Below are 19,045 nucleotides of genomic sequence, written 5' to 3'. Positions count from 1 at the left end.
GACCCCCTACTCCCTTTTTCTTAGCCCTTGGATCACCCTTACCACAACTCCGGTGAAGCTTATATTGCTTATGTAGTAAGAAAGAAAGATAGTAGGATTGAGTCCTTAATACATGTCTCTGTTCAAAAAATGTAACTGCTGTGTTGATTGTCTTTCAGAAAAAGGCAGATGGGGAGCAGCAGGCAATGTTTGCTGTGTTCGATGAAAATAAGAGCTGGTACATAGAGGATAACATCAAGGACTACTGCAGCAACCCTGCCAGTGTTAAAAGAGATGATCCCAAGTTCTATAACTCAAACATAATGCACAGTGAGTGGGATACGAAGCTGAATGTTGGGAAAGCTTATGCAAACTTGAGCATTCAGTGATTGCTTGTTCTCAGATATAGTGCAACCAGGGGATTCTGTAGAGGCAGTGAACTTCTAACCATGCCAAGTAGCATGGTACAGAAATATGCGATATTTTAGGGGCCAGGCTGGCTCTGGACCCTGAAGCAAAGGCAAGGGTTATTTAACTTTGACGCAGCACTCTGCTGCCTTAGGGATACTATTTCCAGAGCTGAAATCCCCATCAGGGCTCTTGTGGTTTCAGCCCTGTGCCAGTCTCTTTCCAGGTGCAAATGTGAGTCCAGTTCAGTGGACTGACATCAAGGAAGAGGAGGTTTTAAAAGTCTTACTCTGAAAATATTGAGACCACTTTTATTTTGCTTTCCTTTTAGCAATAAACGGCTATGTGTCTGACAGCAGTGAAATACTTGGATTTTGCCAAGATAATGTGATTCAGTGGCACTTCTCCAGTGTTGGCACTCACGATGAGATTGTCTCTGTTCGCCTTTCTGGGCACTCTTTTCTGTATCAAGGCAAATACGAAGATGTGTTGAACCTTTTCCCAATGAGTGGAGAATCAGTCACAGTGGAAATGGACAATGTTGGTAAGTGGTAAAATTATAGTATTTGACAGCTCTTTTAAGACATTTTTTAATCTCCAGTCTATAAGGACTTACTGAAGTAGGAAACAAAGCTTTTCAGATAAACACAGTGCTAGAAAATGTTCAGTCATTCCCCAGTGCAACTGATGTGTATGGAGTTTTGTTGGCTACACAGAATTAGCATGTAGCATAATTATATGCTATACTGAGGCTCTTTTTGTGATTTTGTTGTTGTTGGTGGTGGTTTTTTTCACTTCACAATTAGTATTGTGGTTAGCAATGATCATTTTAAGGCAATTCCAAGATTGCCCTTGGAAACAATCCAGTATCAACTCCTCTGTATGATTCCCAACTCTGCCACATACTTGTCCATCCTGAGTTAGCTAATATGGGCCAAGACTGTCAAATTATGCTAGTTGTTATTGGACAAAGTGGCTACACCTCACCTTAGGCTTTTAGTCATTTAGCAGCAGTAAAGTCTGCCTGACTGAATCAGATCACTAGTCCATCGGTATACATCTTAGTGTCTAACGAGGATTAATACCATATCTTGAAAAGGTGATGCTAGAACCCATGTACTCCACACTTACAGAATTACCTGCAAAAGGACAGAAATTCTTCCTCATTGAAGGCTGTGAGTGTTAAGTGATCATCCTAAAATCCCACAAGGTTTAGGTATCCTTACCCTATTTAAAATACCAGATTTTTTGTATTTTTACCTATTTAAATAACAAATTCTTCATGTCCTCAAAGCTTGTTTTCAGTGATCGCACAGCATCAAGACCTTGTCAGTTAAAAACATATTGTACGTTAAGTGTTTTTTATTGTTCAAGACTAGGGAATCATTAAACTCGATCAGACTTTATGGAAACCTCCCCAGTAATGAAGTTGTACTTTTGCTTGATTTTTGGTATGGGATCTGTTCTTCCCATCTAGGGCATGTTTTCTTTTGTAAATTTGCTGCTGTTAGAAATAAGGAAAGCTATGCAGGTCACTTCAAACTCTGATAAATACAGAAAAATTGTGTGGGACCTTTTTAATAAAAAGGGCTGGTTTTCTCAAGCTCTGTTAATTCTGTCTATTTTGTAATTTCTGCTGGTTCCAAAAGCAAGCTGTGACAAGCAAAGAACTTGATTTGATGCTGATGCTGTGTAGGGAAGCAGATTGTATTTTGTTCTCTGCAGATCCTAGTTTCAAATGGAGAGCTTATCTTCTGACTAGGTTTTGGAGGAATTATTAAAACCTTTAAGTTAATCTAAGATGCCTTAGATTGGCAGCTTAATGTTTTGTGTCCAGATTGGAAATTCAAATTACTTTATTCTTTTAAAGATCATCCTTTATGCATTCAAAAGCTTTTAAAATACTATGTTTGTCAGATGTTTGTCAACATTGCCTCAGAACATGCTCCATCTGTGTGGCAATGCATACAACACTAAGGACAGGAGAAAATTAAAACTTTATCTCAAAAGATCCTGATCTTAGATCCAGACCTAAACGTAGGTTCCTTTATATTGTTTGTTTCTTTCTTTCTTTTTCATATCTATCTCTTTCATGGGTTATGTTTGGACTGAGGTCCTAGGTACAGCTTAATCTGTGGAGAAGAGCTCCAGCTCTTAGATGTATTTATTTATATGTGCTATTATTTGTTTACATTTATTAATTATTTTTCATTGCAATGAGAGCTCATGGAAATCCCAGATGAGGATTAGCACTCTGCTCTAGCAGGTGCTGTAGAAACAAACCCAGCAACTTGCCCTGGTAGGCAATGTCCACTCTTGTAACTACTGCATATTAGAAAAACACTTCTATGTCAATTGCAGGTACTTGGCTTTTAGCATCCTGGGGTACCCCAGAGATGAGTTACGGCATGAGGCTGAGATTCAGAGATGCCAGATGTGACTATGAGGAAGATTACGCATTTGATGTGGTGGATTTCAGTTACACCAAGACTGATAAAAAGGCTGTTTCCACCTCAGTTGAAGATGTGCAAGAAGAAGAAGTAGATAAGGAGGATTCGGATTATCAGGATTACCTGGCTTCTTTTTACTCCATCCGAAGCTCAAGGAATGCAACAGGCGATGAAGAAAAACAAAACCTTACAGCACTGGCCTGGGAACAGTATGAAGGCACTGATGCCATGGGTTCTGAGGTGGCAGCTGGCTCAGGTCTGACAGCTATAAATAGTACTGAATCCACAAACACCTCTAAGTTCTTAGAAACTCATATCACTCCTCTTCCCCCGGTTGAGGCTGAAACATTCCAGTCAAATCACACGTCAGTCATAGCAGAAGAGGACTTATTTTTAGCTAGCATAAGTGATGGAAAGGCTGACTTGTTATTTGAGAATAGAAGCCAAAGCAATTATGAAATAGATCATGGTAACATGTCTGCAGGTGCACACTTGCTAACCAATGGGGAAGGCCAAATGAATATTGCAGAAGAGCTTCCGACTGGTGGAAAGGACAGTAAATTTTTTTCAGGAAAGCATCAGGAGGAAAGCACAGGAAGAGCAAATTATAGCATTAACAGTAGAAGGAAAAGGCGAAACTCACTGGCCATTAAGTTTTACTCCATCCAAAAGATGAGTGCCCTTCTAAATCATGTACGAAATAAAAATGTCTCATTTTCTGACAAGACAAGTGCACCTTATTCTGTGCATCATGCAGAGAACGCAACCGATATAGACATGGTGGGAACTGGCCAGCGTCCAGATGATGATGATGACGAACTGGAAGAGGAGGAAACCATGATGGAAAATGCCATGCACACAGTTAACTTGACACTTGCTTTGGACCTCATTGTAGAAGATGGGTCTAATGCATCCAGCCTCTCTGAACCCAAGCTATCCGAAGATAAACAAGCAGACGCTTTTTCTTCAGATCATACATTAGGCAATATAAGCCCTAATTCCAGCCCAGCGCTAGTGAAGAACTTACTAGAAGCATCATTGCCCAGGGCTGGGAAATATTCATCGAAAATGACAAATGAGGAATGGAATTTGGTGTCTGCAAAGGGGACTCTGGGATTAGAGGCAAATTTAGATAAATCTGTTAGTAGTAAGTTAAATCATCATAGCAGAAATGGTACAGCATTCATAAATAAGAAGCCTATGAAGAAGTATCAAGGGTTCTCACATCTAATGGGAGAAAACCAGAAAGGGAGCCACATGCACCCAACTCTGAAAGGAAGGGGGAGGAACAAGAATGATACTTTGAGTACATCTGGAACCTTCATCAAGATCCGAAGGAAGAAAAAGGAATATCCAAAAATGACTCACTTGCTAAGCCCAAGGACTAAAAAGCCCCAAAAAATCACCAGTTCTATGGCAGGGTTTGGCCGTACATTGTTTCCAGGTGAGACCAACCACACGACACTGCCATGCTGCACTAACACTACAGGGGCACCCACTGAGGCCAACCGTACAGTTGATCTGAGTAGAGCCAAGCATGGAGAGTCGCTAAATTACACGCTCACCCCACGGCAGCTTAAGCCATCAATCACGATTGGACTTCCCCAAGAAAATGGAGACTATGAATATGTTGTGGAAGGATCTTACGGTGAGGAAACATCAGGTGGTGAATATGAATACCACTATGTGACCTTTGATGACCCATACATGACAGACCCCAAAGTGAATATCAATGAACAACGCAACCCAGAAAACATTGCTGAACATTACCTGCATAGCAAAGGGAATGAGAGGAGATACTATATTGCAGCTAAAGAGGTCTGCTGGAACTATGCAGGATATAAAAAAAGGTTTGGCTAAATCATTTGCTTTCATTTTGCACGTCATCCTGATATATATTAGAAGAATGTTGATTCACATGCTGATAAATTTAAGAGCATCTGTAATGTGCAATGTGATTTCCAACATTTCAGTTGTAGAACCCTAAGAATTTTCCATGGGAGGCTAGGAATTTTCCATGGGAGGCCGGGGCCCCCCTAGAAAGTCATTGAGAGAGATTACTATAATCAAGAACAACACAACTAAGAACTCTTTTTTTTTTTTTTTCTCTTAACCCCCTTTTGTAGACTCACTAGAAACATTCTTTAAAACAGAAGTTGAAAAACTCACTGTAAGAGGTCAAGAGGGAAACTTCCAGTTAGTTTTGTTATACTTGAATGACCTCTTTTACTTCCTCTTTGAGTTCTTGGATTCTGTAGTAGAGATAGGATAGAGACCTCCTTGTACAAAGTCTTTCAAGGCATTTAATGGACTGACTGATCTAATATAGACAGGATGTGCTTATAGGCAGGATGAAATCACAGTTTCTAGCACTAGCAAGAAGTGGTTCTGGTGTCTCAGTTGTCTGTTGTAAAATGGGATAATAGCACTTTCCAGCTTCACAAGGCTGTGGTACTGAAAAATATATGAAAGATGCAAAGTCATTAACCACACTGGTGACTACCTTAAACTAAAAATAAAGCTGCATGAATTACTGCATTTTTGTTCCTACTGTTTAGAAAAATCAGAAGGTGACTGGATCACAAACCCTAATGTTGAGGGGTTTTCTTACATTTTGACAGGGAAGACTGGCCACTATGCCACAGTGAAGAGTATATGTGACTTGAGAGAAACTGTACTAAAAATTCATTATGTTCATTCATACAAATTAGGATCAGTGCCTACCCTACAATGTGTAGAATTCCTAGTTACTTTTCACCAAAAAGCTGAACTTTGTGGCTCTTGCAATGAACAAGACCAAAACTGCCACAACTTCAAGTTTTTATCCAAAGCAGCAAAAAAAGAAGCAAGAAGATTTTCACTGTACAAAATTCAGCTCCAAACATATATTATTTCTGAAATTGAATTTCCGTTTTATTTGATTGATATTTTTCCCCCTACTTTTTCAGTATTCTCCAGGCTTATTCCTGCCTTATCTCAGTCTGTATACATGGTACTTGCAAAAATGGCAGAAACCACAGGCGGTTTCTTTCTGCACTTGCAAAATAAAGAAATCCTTATGCTCAGAGCTCTGTATAGATCTCCCCAGTGAGGTTCATCCTCAGCTGGTGCGAGGTGCATAGTTCCAGTGAAATTAACAGAGCCCACGGCACATACTGTCTCAGTGTGTTGAAGAGCTGAAAACCAGCGTTTCTTCCTACTAGATGACTTTGGTTAAGTTTCTATTTTTTGCAGAATTGGAAATGAGGCAAAGTTTATAGGGAATAATACTATGTTTTATCAGAATAATAGCATTTTGGTGCTTCTATTTAAGATCTGAAGAATGGTTTGAATGCCTAAAATGTGTTTGCTTTTTTTTCTTACCAGCTCTGTGTTGCAAAATGCAGATATAGTCAAATGTAAAATGTGTTTCTGTTAGCTTTCCAGAGAAGGTACATCTGTGAGACAGTAGGGCGTAGGTGGTGGGCTCACTACACTCTGAGCTAAGCTCCAATTCAGATTTTTAAGGCTAATGGTAAAAAAGGAAAACAGAGCTCAGGTAGGTTTTCAGAGACTAGTTGGAGTTTTTCAGTGATACCTGACCAAATCTTTGAAGGATCTCTTATACAACTCTAGAACTAGAATTGCTTAAACATTGCAAGTCATGATTTTCAGAATCATCTGACACGTATTTCTGTGTTTATTTTTTATATTCTAAAATGTTCCTGCTGTATGAGTTCTCAGATTTCATCAAAGCTATTATTTCTGATTCACTGTGTACGTTTTTAATTGGGTGTTTCCTTTCAGTACAATGATGAATGACAAAACCTGTAAAGATGGCAGCACATATAAGGTGATTTTCCAAAGCTATACAGACAGTACCTTTACAACTCTTCAGGATGAAGATGAATATAAAGAACACCTTGGCATCCTGGGGCCAGTTATCCGGGCTGAAGTGGATGATGTTATCCTAGTAGGTCAATGTTTTGAATATGTGTGCAGGATAAGATTCTTGTGGCAATCTTAGTGTGATGTAGAATGGGTCTAAAAATACCACAGACTTTTAAAAGATCATGATGGGGAAACAGTTTTCAAAGCTAGAAACTGCAGTGTGGACACACAAGCACAGTAAAGTGTTTCTTTGAAACACATCCTTTTTCTCTCCTATCCACAGTAAATTCACTTCTGCTTTTCTTTCTTATGTTTCCCAACATTAAATACTGGCTTATCAGTCTAATGTAAAATGAGATTTAATTTTAACATTAAAAATAGTAAGTTTTTAAAACCCAGATTGCACTGAAAATATTACTTTTTATATGTAAAGGGAGTTTCTTAATTTTTTTAAAAAGAAATTAGTAAATTCGTATTCAAGATGAATATATATATTTGTCCAAAAGGTGTATTTTCCTCTGAAAACTTTTCCTGTAAATGGCTTGGTTAGTTATAATACAAACAACAAGGATGGAGAGAAACTGAATCCCTGGTGATACAGTAGTATATTTGCATTAGGAAGCACGTTGCTGTAGACTTTCCCTTCTCTCATGCTTCTTCATCCAGTCTTCCAACACACAGGGGTGGACTTAGAGGTGGAGCGTAGATCTTACTGCTTTCTGCTTATTTCAGTAGGAGTAGTGTGCAACAGGAACACATTAAGCTACATTTAAAAACGAGTAAGAGAAGAAAGAGGCTATTTTAGCTTGGGAGCGTCATTCTCTAAGGAGAGGTAAATATGTAATCTCGCTATCCTCATGCTTCTCTGGGACAAGTGAGAAGCACTGCTTTCAGTGAGAGTGATACATACACAGGTCTAGTATTACTGTTTTGTGCCCTTCTTTAGTGCAACTGTGCAGCAAAGCATAAGAGGTAGAAACTCCCTGTCTCCCTGCTTGCTGTAACTAAGCATATCTGGGTGTGAAGGGCAGCAGTAAAAGTCCTAGGAACCTAGACTCAGTGGAAGACAATGGAGATGTCAAAAGCTATCCTGCCTGCCAGCTTTGCTGTGCACAACATAGCATGTAATTATTATACAAATCTTGACCCTGGTTTGAGGTCATAGGAATGTATTGTGTGAGACTTCAGTTTAGGCCTGAATTTGCCAAACAGAATCTATTTCTTTTTTTTTTCTTTTTTTTCTAGGTTCATTTTAAGAATTTGGCATCCAGACCATTTTCCCTCCATGCTCATGGACTCTTCTATGAAAAGTCCTCTGAGGGAAGCATTTATGATGATGAATCTCCTGCTTGGTTTAAGGAAGATGATAAAGTTCAGCCAAATAACAGCTATATATATGTATGGTATGCAAACAGGCGATCGGGACCTGTGCAGTCAGGAGCAGCTTGTCGGTCCTGGATCTACTACTCCGATTTAAATCTGGTAAGGAAATCAAAATAGAAGTGGTAGTGTTGCTGGGATTGATCACAGAATCACAGAAACATTTACGTTGGAAGGGGATTACTAGAGATCATCTAGTGCACCCCCCACAACTCAAGCGGGGTCAGGTAGAGTAGGTTGTCCAAGACTATGTCCGGTCGGGTTTTGAGTATCTCCAAATGATGGTTTTTGTATGGCTGTAGAAATGTAAGCTGCCAAACATGTTTTGGATACCTGTCCTTTCTTTTGGGCCCGATGTTCCCATCTGACATTTAATCTCTTACACTCAGTTAAAAGAGGATATTAGCTGTTGAAGAATTCAAATTGGAGAACACTCTGGTAGACTGAGCAAGGGAAAGTAAAGATACAAGGCAACAGCGATGCTGGCCTCTGCTTTAAATTTTTAGGGCCTGATGCATTTCCACAGAATGCTATGGTTTTTTGACATCTTTTGGGAAATACACTCTTACATCTAATGTGAGTTTATTACCTTCTAGGAGAAAGATATTCACTCTGGTTTGATTGGACCAATACTGATCTGTCAAAAAGGAACCTTCAGAAAGTCAAACAATAGCACAACATCGACCCGTGACTTTTTCTTGCTTTTTATGGTCTTTGATGAAGAAAAAAGCTGGTACTTTGACAAACGTTCTGGAAGGCCTTGTACTGAGAAGACCCAAGAAACGCAGCAGTGCAACAAATTCTATGGTACTTATTTCATTTTGCTAAGTATTCAGTTTATTGGGGCGGAGGAAAAGGTGTTGGGGGAGGTATCTCAGCTCACAGTGCCTTTGAACATGGATAAATCCCACACGTTGATTATGCGAACGGTTTTTTTGTTCTCCATTGTACTCATAATAGTCATAGTTTTATATGTAAAGATTAGCATTGACTGGAAATTTGTTATTAAAATGAAGAAAGGACATATTAGACTGAAACTTTCAACAGAAAACTTCTTTCTCACACTCGCATACATCTAACCCCCATATTTAAAAAGAAAGAAAACCAAAAAACCCTCTTTTCAGTAAAAAGCTAACACCTTGAAAACTTTTTGCAAGAAATGTAAAAATACAATAATAATTTGACAAATTAACTAGTTTTACTGAGAAATTCAAAGCAGCTGTAGGACAGCCCTTCATATACCTCTCTGTGGATACAGAGATTTTATTCACATAGAGATAAGTAACTGGCTGACTGTTCAAAGGTAACCCTTTTCTCTTTGAAATAATGGTCAGTAACAAAACTATGTTTCTGTCCTTGAAAATCTGATGCTTGTGTGCTGTAAGTAATCATGTTTTAAAAAGGCATGTTGAGAAATGGAATCTGCCTTTTGAAAATGTGGTCTATAAAATCAGTTATTAAAGATGTCAGTTGTGACTGTATGGCTGTGGAAATGTAAGCTGCAGAATGTGTTTTGGGTAGCTGTCCTTTCTTTTAGGCCTGGTGTTCCCATCAGACATTTATTCTCTTACACCTTCTTGCTCTCCTGGCTGCCACATGTTGCAAGCAAACTGTGCTTAAATCCTCTTGTGAGGTCCCTGGATTTCCTGAATTGATGTACATAGACTATAAAGTGTGTAGCACTTCGAACTGGAAAAAGTGGTGGTTTTCCCAGATGCATTACTTCATTAAATATTTTACTGATTTTAATAACTACATTCTAGCACTTTGAGACCTGTTTTGTGAGCGGTTTTCCTTACTAACAGTATATTTTTTTTCAGCCATTAATGGGATTACCTACAATTTGCAAGGCTTGAGGATGTATGAAGGTGAACTGGTCCGATGGCATTTGCTGAATATGGGTGGGCCAAAAGACATTAACGTTGTTCATTTTCATGGACAGACCTTCATAGAACAAGGAGAGCCAAACCATCAGCTTGGTACCTACACACTCCTTCCAGGTAAGTATAAAAGTAGAGTAAGTTCTAAGGGGTGATTGTTGCAGTCTGTCATCATCATACCAATGTAAAGGTGAACAGAAGTTGGCTTTGGGCACAATAAGAAAGAGTTTGAGAGCACTAACAGTTCATTTGCCTATGATGGTCAGAAGGAAATCATCCCTTTGCACCTCACTTAACACTGTGGGAGGGGTGAAATAAAGATAACGTTGCTGTCCTTTAAAACTGGAAATATGAGTAAAGTTACAGACGAAACTTAAGTGCTTGAACAAATGTCTTCCTCTCAGACGAGAATGGGTATATATGGAAAATGACTAGCAGTACGATCTGGAGCACTACCTTCTGTTTTGCACGCTCCTTGCCACTCACCAAATATGTGAGCATGTGTAGGTTTCTCTCCTTTATTGCATCTCTCTCTTCCTATCTGCAAAGTAGGTCATAGTGCTGGGCTTGTCTTTGGAAGGTGCTCAGCAGTAAAGGTCAGTATTGGAAAAAGGAAGTCAGTAGGATAGTGTCAGCCACCAATTCCTCGTCAAGTGACAAACGTATAATAGCGCAGCCATCCTCTTCATGTGTCCCCAGGCTTCAATACCACTCACTGATGTTTGCTGGGAAAGGCTATTGCTATCTGGTTGAATATAATGTCAAGATGAGTGTGATACAGAAGAGAAAGAACAAATGTGAGCCTAGGAGAATTCTTATGTCCAGGAAGAAAGGAAATAGGCTAAAAGCATTCATTAGGCCACAGGATATGCTCCTTTGCCCATCACTGTCAGCAGTGTGTGTGTGCAATAACAGGACTTATGAAGACTGTATTGCCAGCTACAAGTGTTCAAAAAAAAAACAAAAAACAACCAACAACCACCAACACACAAAAAAGCAGGAAACCAGGAGATGAAAATAATGGGATTGGCTTGGAATAGTATGAGTTTTAGTGAACATTAGGTGGTTTAATCACTATTTAAGCTTTTTAAGGTGATGTTTTTCTCTGATATCTATGTATGTTTTTGTTTAAATGGGAACCAGAATTATCATTTCTGCACTAACTAGGAATATAAGAAAAGCAATGAAGTGCAGCAAAAAGTGCAGCAAATAGCCTAAACCATATCTGCTTCCTGCTCAATTCTTGGCCCTCCTGGGGCAGGCAGAAAGTGAGGGGAGAGTCCATACATCTGATTCTCCTACATCTACTTTTGGCTTCTTTACATCCATTCTTTACATTACTTGAACAACACCCTGGGGCAGTGGGGGTAATCATCAGCACCACAGAATTAACATCCCTACATTATGTAATAAACTTAATAGCATTGTTCATTAGATGGCTCAGCACTGTACTTAATGTGCAGATATCTGCTGTTACAAACAGGCATCCAAGGTTTTATACTTTGCATCAGGAGCAAAGGTTAGGTTTTGACCTGGTCACTTAATTCCAATCTTGGTGTCCAGCTGACACTTGCTAAGAAAAAAACAATTGAGATGGTGGTAGTATTGCTCTCTGTAATGTGTAGCAGGTTATTTAATTTTTCTGATAGGATGATCTTTGGTTTAACATGCAGCCTCACTAACATCAACCTTATAATGCTAATGTTGCTGATACACTTCTCTGTTTTTTTCCAAGGCTCATTTAGAACAATTGAAATGAAACCACAGAGACCTGGCTGGTGGCTTTTAGACACTGAAGTGGCGGAATATCAGCAAGCAGGAATGCAGGCATCCTATTTGGTTATAGAGAAAGGTACTGAACTAAGGTGTTTTGTGGCTGGGGGTGTCAAGCTGTAAAGTCATCTCCACCCTTTCAGGATCACTAAAAATAAATTTGGGAGATTGTTCTGCAAAAACCCAAAGCAGATTCTCTGGGCTTTCAAGGAGGGGGTGAAGTGGTTACTGTAAACTTATTCTAGAAGAAAAAATGTTTAGCCTCTAGCATAATAGCTTTGAATTATTTAGCATACTACTTTTATTCCTTTAGCATACTAGCTTTGAATTTGAGGTTTCCTCACAGTGACCAGTGGATCAATCTGCTGAGAGAAATTGCAGAGATTAACTTGGCCTTCTCTGGGGAGAGAGGGGTGATGTTACAGTATTACTAAGAATTGTTTGGAACGATGTTGTCTTAGAAGATTCCACCAGAATATATATTGGAATATCCCTGCTTTTCTTTAACAACAAACTTACTTTGCTCTCTTTAGAGTGCAGGATTCCAATGGGTCTAGCAAGTGGAGTTATACTCGATTCACAAATCGACGCTTCACATTATATAGGTGAGTTAATACTTGAAAAGGTCCAGGCATGCTCCTGAATATCCCAACGAAGTATTGCAGTTCCATATCCTTTTGGCATCTCTTGATATATCATACAAGATCAGTTCAGCAATGATTCAACTGGCAGGTTAGAAAGTTCTCCAGTGATGCAAGCAGAGACTCTGAGCTGTACTAGGTAGCCCTTATTACTGTATTTTAACAGTGTCACGGGTCTACTGTCAGTATCACAAGCCTGAGAGTCTGGGATTCCTCTGTCCATGGCCTGCTGGCTGACCTGGAACAAATCCAGCTTTATCTTTTTGTCCTTTGGGTACCCTGCTTCAAGATCAACAGCAAGTGTTGAAAAAGCTTTTGAGATTTGCATGTGGTATGAGATGTGAATGGACAAAGTGTATCTGTTATGAAAGATTTGGGAACCTTGCATCCAGAGCAATGACAGAGTCTTCAATTTATCAAGTTTACTCCTGGTATAAAAGTAGGATCATTTGACAGAGAAATTGATAGAATTTTACATGGACAGTGGCAAATCAAGGTATACAGGTTACGCACATGCAGGAGCACGCATCCTTTCCCTTGAAATAACAAATAAATTACTTATTTTGGAAAACTGATTTTTATGTGGATTTAATTTTCTTTCTTCATTTCCCACCACAGTGTTATGAAGGCTTGAAAGGTGTGTTGGCATATATATTTCATATCAGTTGTTAACATGGAAACCTCCTTATGCAGAGGGAAGCTTTCTGCCATGAATGTAGAGCACATTTTGTCTGACCCCGCTGGTGGCCAAAACTTGTTTAGCAAACTCTAGACCCTAGTTCCAAATCAGTAGACAGTACATTACGTAACAGGCTGTTATTTTTAAAGTCATTCTGCCAACTGTAAAACTTTGCAGGGTGACAGCTGACTTTCAGTTGCTGACCATGTCCAAATTGTCCTAGATTATGGTTTTAGAGTCTATTGGTTGAGTTTGGAAAATAACTGAAGCACTCAACATCAGTGGCTAGTTACAGCCTCTGTTCTTTTTCAGCAATTCTCTTCAAATTCTTGCTTTATTCATGTTTTCTGTGTAGACTATTGGGAACCTAAGTTAGCCCGATTAAACAATTCTGGAACATACAATGCTTGGAGTACTACAATGGAAAAAGAACACCCTTGGATCCAGGTATGGTTGGTACATGTGCTTGACCATCATTGAGTCTGGGTATGGCCATACAATCCTGTGTTGTGATCTTCCTGCAACTTGTTTTAAAATGTCAAGCTGCTCTTGTTCTTGCTGAGAAGTCTCCTGGCAAAAAACTGAAAAGATGCAGCAAGCTTGACTGGTGATACCATAAACTGTCCACCTCCCCTGGAGTAACCCAGTCTCTACTGTTATTGAGGCCCACTGACTGGACAGTTGCCCTCACAATTTAGACTGTAACTGTTTTCTAGACAAATGGACTCATTCTTTCCATTACTTCTTTTTTCCTCCATCTATCTAACAGTACCTATTTATATTTATGTATGTTTGTTGGGTAGTCATTTAAAGTGTAATACTCTCAAACATTGCTCCAGATAGAAGCATCCAAAACAAACACACACAAAACTATGTCCAAACTGACATAGCACAGTGTGGCTTCACAGGGAAATTAAGCTTATAATTATGGCTTCAAGCACTATATTATTCAGTCACCCCACTTCTTTCACCTTTTTCTTCCACCCCAATCAATTTTGCACCAGATAGCCAATTTGCACCCAAATTTAGGGTAGATAGTTGATTTCTTAAAAATCTCATTAAAATTGGCAGTTGGGAGAAAAGACAGACTCAAATTAGTGTTGCGGTGTAAGTTCAACAGGTGGCTGTTAAATTTGTTTTGCTAACATTTGACATGCTAGCAAGTTAGTGGAGGTGAACTAGGGGGAGGAGATTGGGGATCTGATGTGGAACTGGAAATAACGTTGGGAAGAGAATTTGATAGGGGGCATGGTGGTGAGAAGCTGAGGCTACTGCAGTAAAGCATGGAGAGATGTGGAGGGCATATCCTGAAGAATGAGCTTCACTGCTGATAGGAACATCATGTTGACTTGATTTTACGTGCTAAGTTTTTAGATCTGATATCAGCAGAAATGGTGGCTTTTCAGCACTTCAGAATGTCGTATCCCTTTCTCAGCCTGGGTATCCAAAACTAGAGGCAGCTTATGAAAATGTGAGCCTTGAATTTCTCTGTACTCCTTTTGCCTATCTGTAGAATGAAGATAGCAGAGTTCTGCCTAGCATGGAAACACAGATACTTTTGAGATGTCTTTGTGGTGCTGTGCTGAACACTGTAAAGTGGCCTCAGAAATTAAATGCACACACAAATAAATACACAAACTAAATGAGAAAGACAGCATTAATTTGGACTCTGGCATCTGCTTGTATTCCTCCTGAGAGTGTTAGTGTTGTGGGTTTTAAAGTGCAGGGCTCAAAGCTACTGTGTAGATGCAAAAGAATGAAACGGATTTCACTGTGCATTATTGGCTTTATAAACACTGTTTGCTGTTCCTAGGTGGACTTTCAAAGACAAGTTCTTTTAACTGGGATACAGACGCAGGGAGCCAAGCAGTTTTTAAAGTCCTTGTACATCCAGAAGTTCTTTATCATTTACAGCAAAGACAAACGGAAGTGGAGCACCTTCAAAGGAGACAGCTCTCCAGCACAAAAGGTCCGTATGTGCTGTAGGGGTTGCAACAAGAGCACTCTATCACAGTGGATGGTGTTAATGGCATAAAAAAAAGACTACTTTTGTAACAGAGCAAGTTTTCAGTATCCAAGCTTGTGTTTGTATTAAATTAATGACATGTGGATATTTTTCTTTTTTTTTTTTTTCCAATAGATTTTTGAAGGTAATTCTGATGCCTATGGGGTAAAAGAAAACATCATTGATCCCCCTATTATTGCTAGGTACATCAGAGTCTACCCAACCGAGGCCTACAACAGGCCTACTCTTCGCATGGAACTTCTGGGCTGTGAATTAGATGGTAAGAATGGGTCGTGTGCTGGTGCTTCCTTTATGGCAATTTTTTTACCTAATACATTAAATGAAGCTAAAATTATGGGTGTTCTCAATTCCAACATTGTTGCTTAGGCTGCAGCTACTTGGATGAACTGGAGATAACATGGCGCTTCTCTTAACAGGTTGCTCTTTGCCACTTGGAATGGAAAATGGAGAGATCAAGAATACCCAAATAACAGCCTCGTCTGTTAAGACATCCTGGTTTAACACATGGGACCCTTCACTCGCTCGTCTCAATCAGAAAGGAAAGATAAATGCCTGGCGAGCCAAGGTAACAAGTGTAAAACAGGAACGACAGCAAGACAGCTACAGTTAATAAATTTGTGCTGCCTGTGTGCTCATGCGCTTCCTGCACACTGTGTCCAGTGCCTAGCATGATAGGGTTACTTCACAGCTCTTTAGCCATCCTTTGGGAAGAAGCCCATTCTTCCAGTAGTAAACTTGTTGAACTTCTGGCAACGGCAATGAAATCATATATTGAGAGATGAATGGTGTCCTCTGGGGCACAGCCTGCAGCATGTCCCTGCAGAAATAGCTCTTTTAATTTCAGGACATAAATATAACTTGAATATTTGCCTCAAAGGGGTTAAAGAAACCCTTCCTGGGTTGGCTTATAGGCAGTGCAGCTTAATGGATCTGGGGTGGATGACCTTCAGCAAGGTATGTGAGCTTCTGTGTCTTCAAAATGGAGCTGCATTTCTTTACGAAGCACCTTGAGATTTACTAGAAGCTACTGTTTTGTATAAGCATTTGGTATTAGTATTATATATTACGTTTTAACAGTGGAGGAAAATCTGTGTTACATTTCATTATGTATTGGAAATTAATGTGGAAACTGTAAGACACCAAATACACCACCTGCAGAAAGAAGTTAATTGTATGGGCCACCAAGAACGCCTGTGACTTTTGCCTCAGCTTTGCTCTTCTGCACTTCTTTCATCCAGTTTTGATGCAGTTTTAACTGTCTTTCAATAGGATTTTTCGCTTAAGCAAATACAGACATAGACATGTTTGCTAATAGACAACTCTTTTTATCAATTGTAGTTGAACAACAACCAACAGTGGCTGCAAATTGATCTCCTCACAATTAAGAAGATAACTGCTATTGCTACTCAGGGGGTCAAGTCCGTATCTGCTGAAAACTTTATGAAAACCTATGTTATCCTATACAGCGACCAAGGCTTAGAGTGGAAATCCTATACAGATGGTTCAAGCTCAGTGGCAAAGGTATCATCCTCAGCTCAGACAATTGTATCCTTGCTTGGTTTTAGATGCTGAGCACAGTCAAGGTCCAAAGGCAGAATACCCAGCCAAAGAGATATTCCCAGAGGACTTTAAAAGGCTAGGGAGCTGGGGTTACTACAGATAACATAATATCCATCTGATTTAGGTCACAGTAATTAACAGTAATAGAAGGAAAGAACACCAAATCTGTAGAGAATGCAGTCACCATTGTGATAAAAGGAGCTGACGCTATTTGTAAAGGAGGACATTTAATTTGAATGGACAAGGACATTTAATTTGAATGAACAATGGATTTGCCAGGGCCTCTTTGCAGCTTTTTTATTTCTGCCTTGATTTTATAAGTGAAATTAATATTAGTGAGCAGTTTTGCTGTAACAGAGCTGGAGAGCTCCAGATATCCACAGAGCGGATACAGTACTTCATATTGTTGTCCATATCACCTTACACAACAAGGGTTATTAGCAGAGGTAAAATAAGGGAAGCTTGTTTTTTCAGTCCATCTGAATTAGAATGGCAAATTTTGTGGTGTGGATGGAAACAGTGGCTGTTTAATTCATTCAGACTCAGGTATTGCTGGCCTGAACTACCTTTGACCCAGCATTTTAGGAAGAGACTGGATGTGGTCTTATGTAAAATCAGAAATGAGCCAGTCCATCTACCCTGGGTGGCTAATGCAACAGCTTGGAACCATAAAAAAAGGGGGGGGGGGGGGGGGGGGAGGGGTAAAGGGCTGCCTTTTAATTAATTGTGTGTTTGTGTATTTGCAGGTTTTCTTGGGTAATGAAAACAGCAATGGGCACGTCAAGCATTTCTTTAACCCACCCATCCTGTCCAGGTTTATCCGCATTGTTCCAAGAACATGGTATCATGGTATTGCCCTGCGGGCAGAACTCTATGGCTGTGATTTTGGTGGGGGTCTGGCTGTGAAAAGGACTGACAAGTCTGGGAGCACTTAACCTTTCAGCAATTGTCATGCAGAACAACAATTTTTTTAAAACCCTTAAAAAAATCATACTTAGTAGTTTGGATGTGTGCTTCCTCAAAGGACCTTAATGTTTTGCCAGCAAGAATTGAGAGAGATTTCTCTGGCAGATGTTTCATTCCTACAAATACACACTTTAGAAAACAGCTTCTTTTCTCTGGGAAGAAATAGCAGTCCCTTCTGATTTGTATTATAACTTCTTCATTCTAACCAGTACTCTGTCTTACTTTTTACTTAATGTTAAGTTCTAAATCCCTAGGGGTGGAGACTCTGGCCTTTATCCTCAGCCCTGATTATCTCCATTTCGTAATGCTTCTGTAGCACAGAGGAGGAATAAAAAGCTACAGCAGGTGGATATTCTCCATACATAGGGCTGAGAAGGAAAACCAATGCAGATATGGAGCTGTGGTGCTGCATTCCAGCAAAGCCTTGGTAAGAAATTATTGTTAGGGGTGGCCTCGCCCCCACATGTCTTTCATCTACACTGCGACAAAGGTAGAATGCATCCCAGCATTGAGGCATGTGTAACCCCTTCTTAGAGAATGTGGGTTCGCATTATTCATTTGGTTCTTATGTACCGAGCATACCTGAAATGCTGTGGATTTCACATAATTCATCTTCGGTGCCCTGGCAAGAGGAGGGGGAGTCAGCAGTATCTTTCTTTCCCAGAAATGAGAAGGGAAGTGATTTAACCTGGCAAGTCGTGGAACGGCAATGGTAGAACCAAAGTGAGAATCCAGAATTCCTGACACTCAGTCCCATACAAACGTTTAGACCATGGGGAGGGGGAGCTCCCTCGAACAGGAAGCCATTGAGAACTGTAGCTGTTGACTGAGAATACAAACTGGTGTTGATGGAGGAGGGTTAGATGAAACTGTGTAATAGAAACATCTGCACGTTCTTTACCATTTAGCTCTGACAGTGTTTTCACCAATGGAACTACTCTTGTGCATAGAGCATACATGGATTATTTTTTTTTTTTTCCCCCAGGATGACTACATCTAGTGAAAATATATACACAGTCCATGAACTCATTATTCCAGCAGAGTTTTAGCTAAGTTTTCAGTAGTGTTTTTGGCCTTTATTCTGTAAATTGTTTAATTGCAGAACTTCACTTATCACACTAGATACCATTCAGCAGGGTGGATTTTTCAAAGTAGTTTGTCTTTGAACCTTGTGTGGTGTTATCCAAGCTGTTTCAGTAGTTTTTAAATTCTTGTATCTCACAGACCGTGCATTTCAAAATGAATGTATAGAATAGGAGTGAAAAAAGTATAAAAACTAAACAAATATTTTCTTTTTTACTATGTCACAAACTGTTGTCATTTTTCACTGGAAAATAAAGATAATATTGTAGCATGAAAAACTACATTTTATTTTGTATATTTGCCTTGACAGTAGTAGCTCTTTGGCAATAATTAGTGAAGTTTTGCATCAT

General features: G+C 39.5%; 1 protein-coding gene across 4 annotated transcripts in view; it reads left to right on the top strand.

Annotated features, from left to right (window-relative positions):
- The window catches only part of F5 (coagulation factor V), a 39,494-nt gene extending 20,516 nt beyond the window's left edge, over nt 1-18,978 (top strand). For all 4 annotated transcript variants that reach the window (XM_075034320.1, XM_075034321.1, XM_075034322.1 and 1 more), the window contains 15 exons: nt 159-309; nt 719-931; nt 2,749-4,687; nt 6,624-6,789; nt 7,953-8,189; nt 8,684-8,894; nt 9,908-10,087; nt 11,703-11,819; nt 12,274-12,345; nt 13,416-13,507; nt 14,874-15,029; nt 15,201-15,345; nt 15,503-15,651; nt 16,425-16,607; nt 17,393-18,978. In XM_075034320.1, coding sequence (XP_074890421.1) covers nt 159-309; nt 719-931; nt 2,749-4,687; nt 6,624-6,789; nt 7,953-8,189; nt 8,684-8,894; nt 9,908-10,087; nt 11,703-11,819; nt 12,274-12,345; nt 13,416-13,507; nt 14,874-15,029; nt 15,201-15,345; nt 15,503-15,651; nt 16,425-16,607; nt 17,393-17,581 — 4,200 coding nt within the window. In that variant the 3' untranslated portion in view covers nt 17,582-18,978. The remainder of the gene's footprint in view (nt 1-158; nt 310-718; nt 932-2,748; nt 4,688-6,623; nt 6,790-7,952; nt 8,190-8,683; nt 8,895-9,907; nt 10,088-11,702; nt 11,820-12,273; nt 12,346-13,415; nt 13,508-14,873; nt 15,030-15,200; nt 15,346-15,502; nt 15,652-16,424; nt 16,608-17,392) is intronic.
- Nucleotides 18,979-19,045: the final 67 nt, after the last annotated feature.

The sequence above is a fragment of the Buteo buteo genome, chromosome 8 (assembly GCF_964188355.1).
Source record: "Buteo buteo chromosome 8, bButBut1.hap1.1, whole genome shotgun sequence".
NCBI lineage: Eukaryota > Metazoa > Chordata > Aves > Accipitriformes > Accipitridae > Buteo > Buteo buteo.
This window is presented reverse-complemented; position numbering and strand designations above follow the sequence as displayed.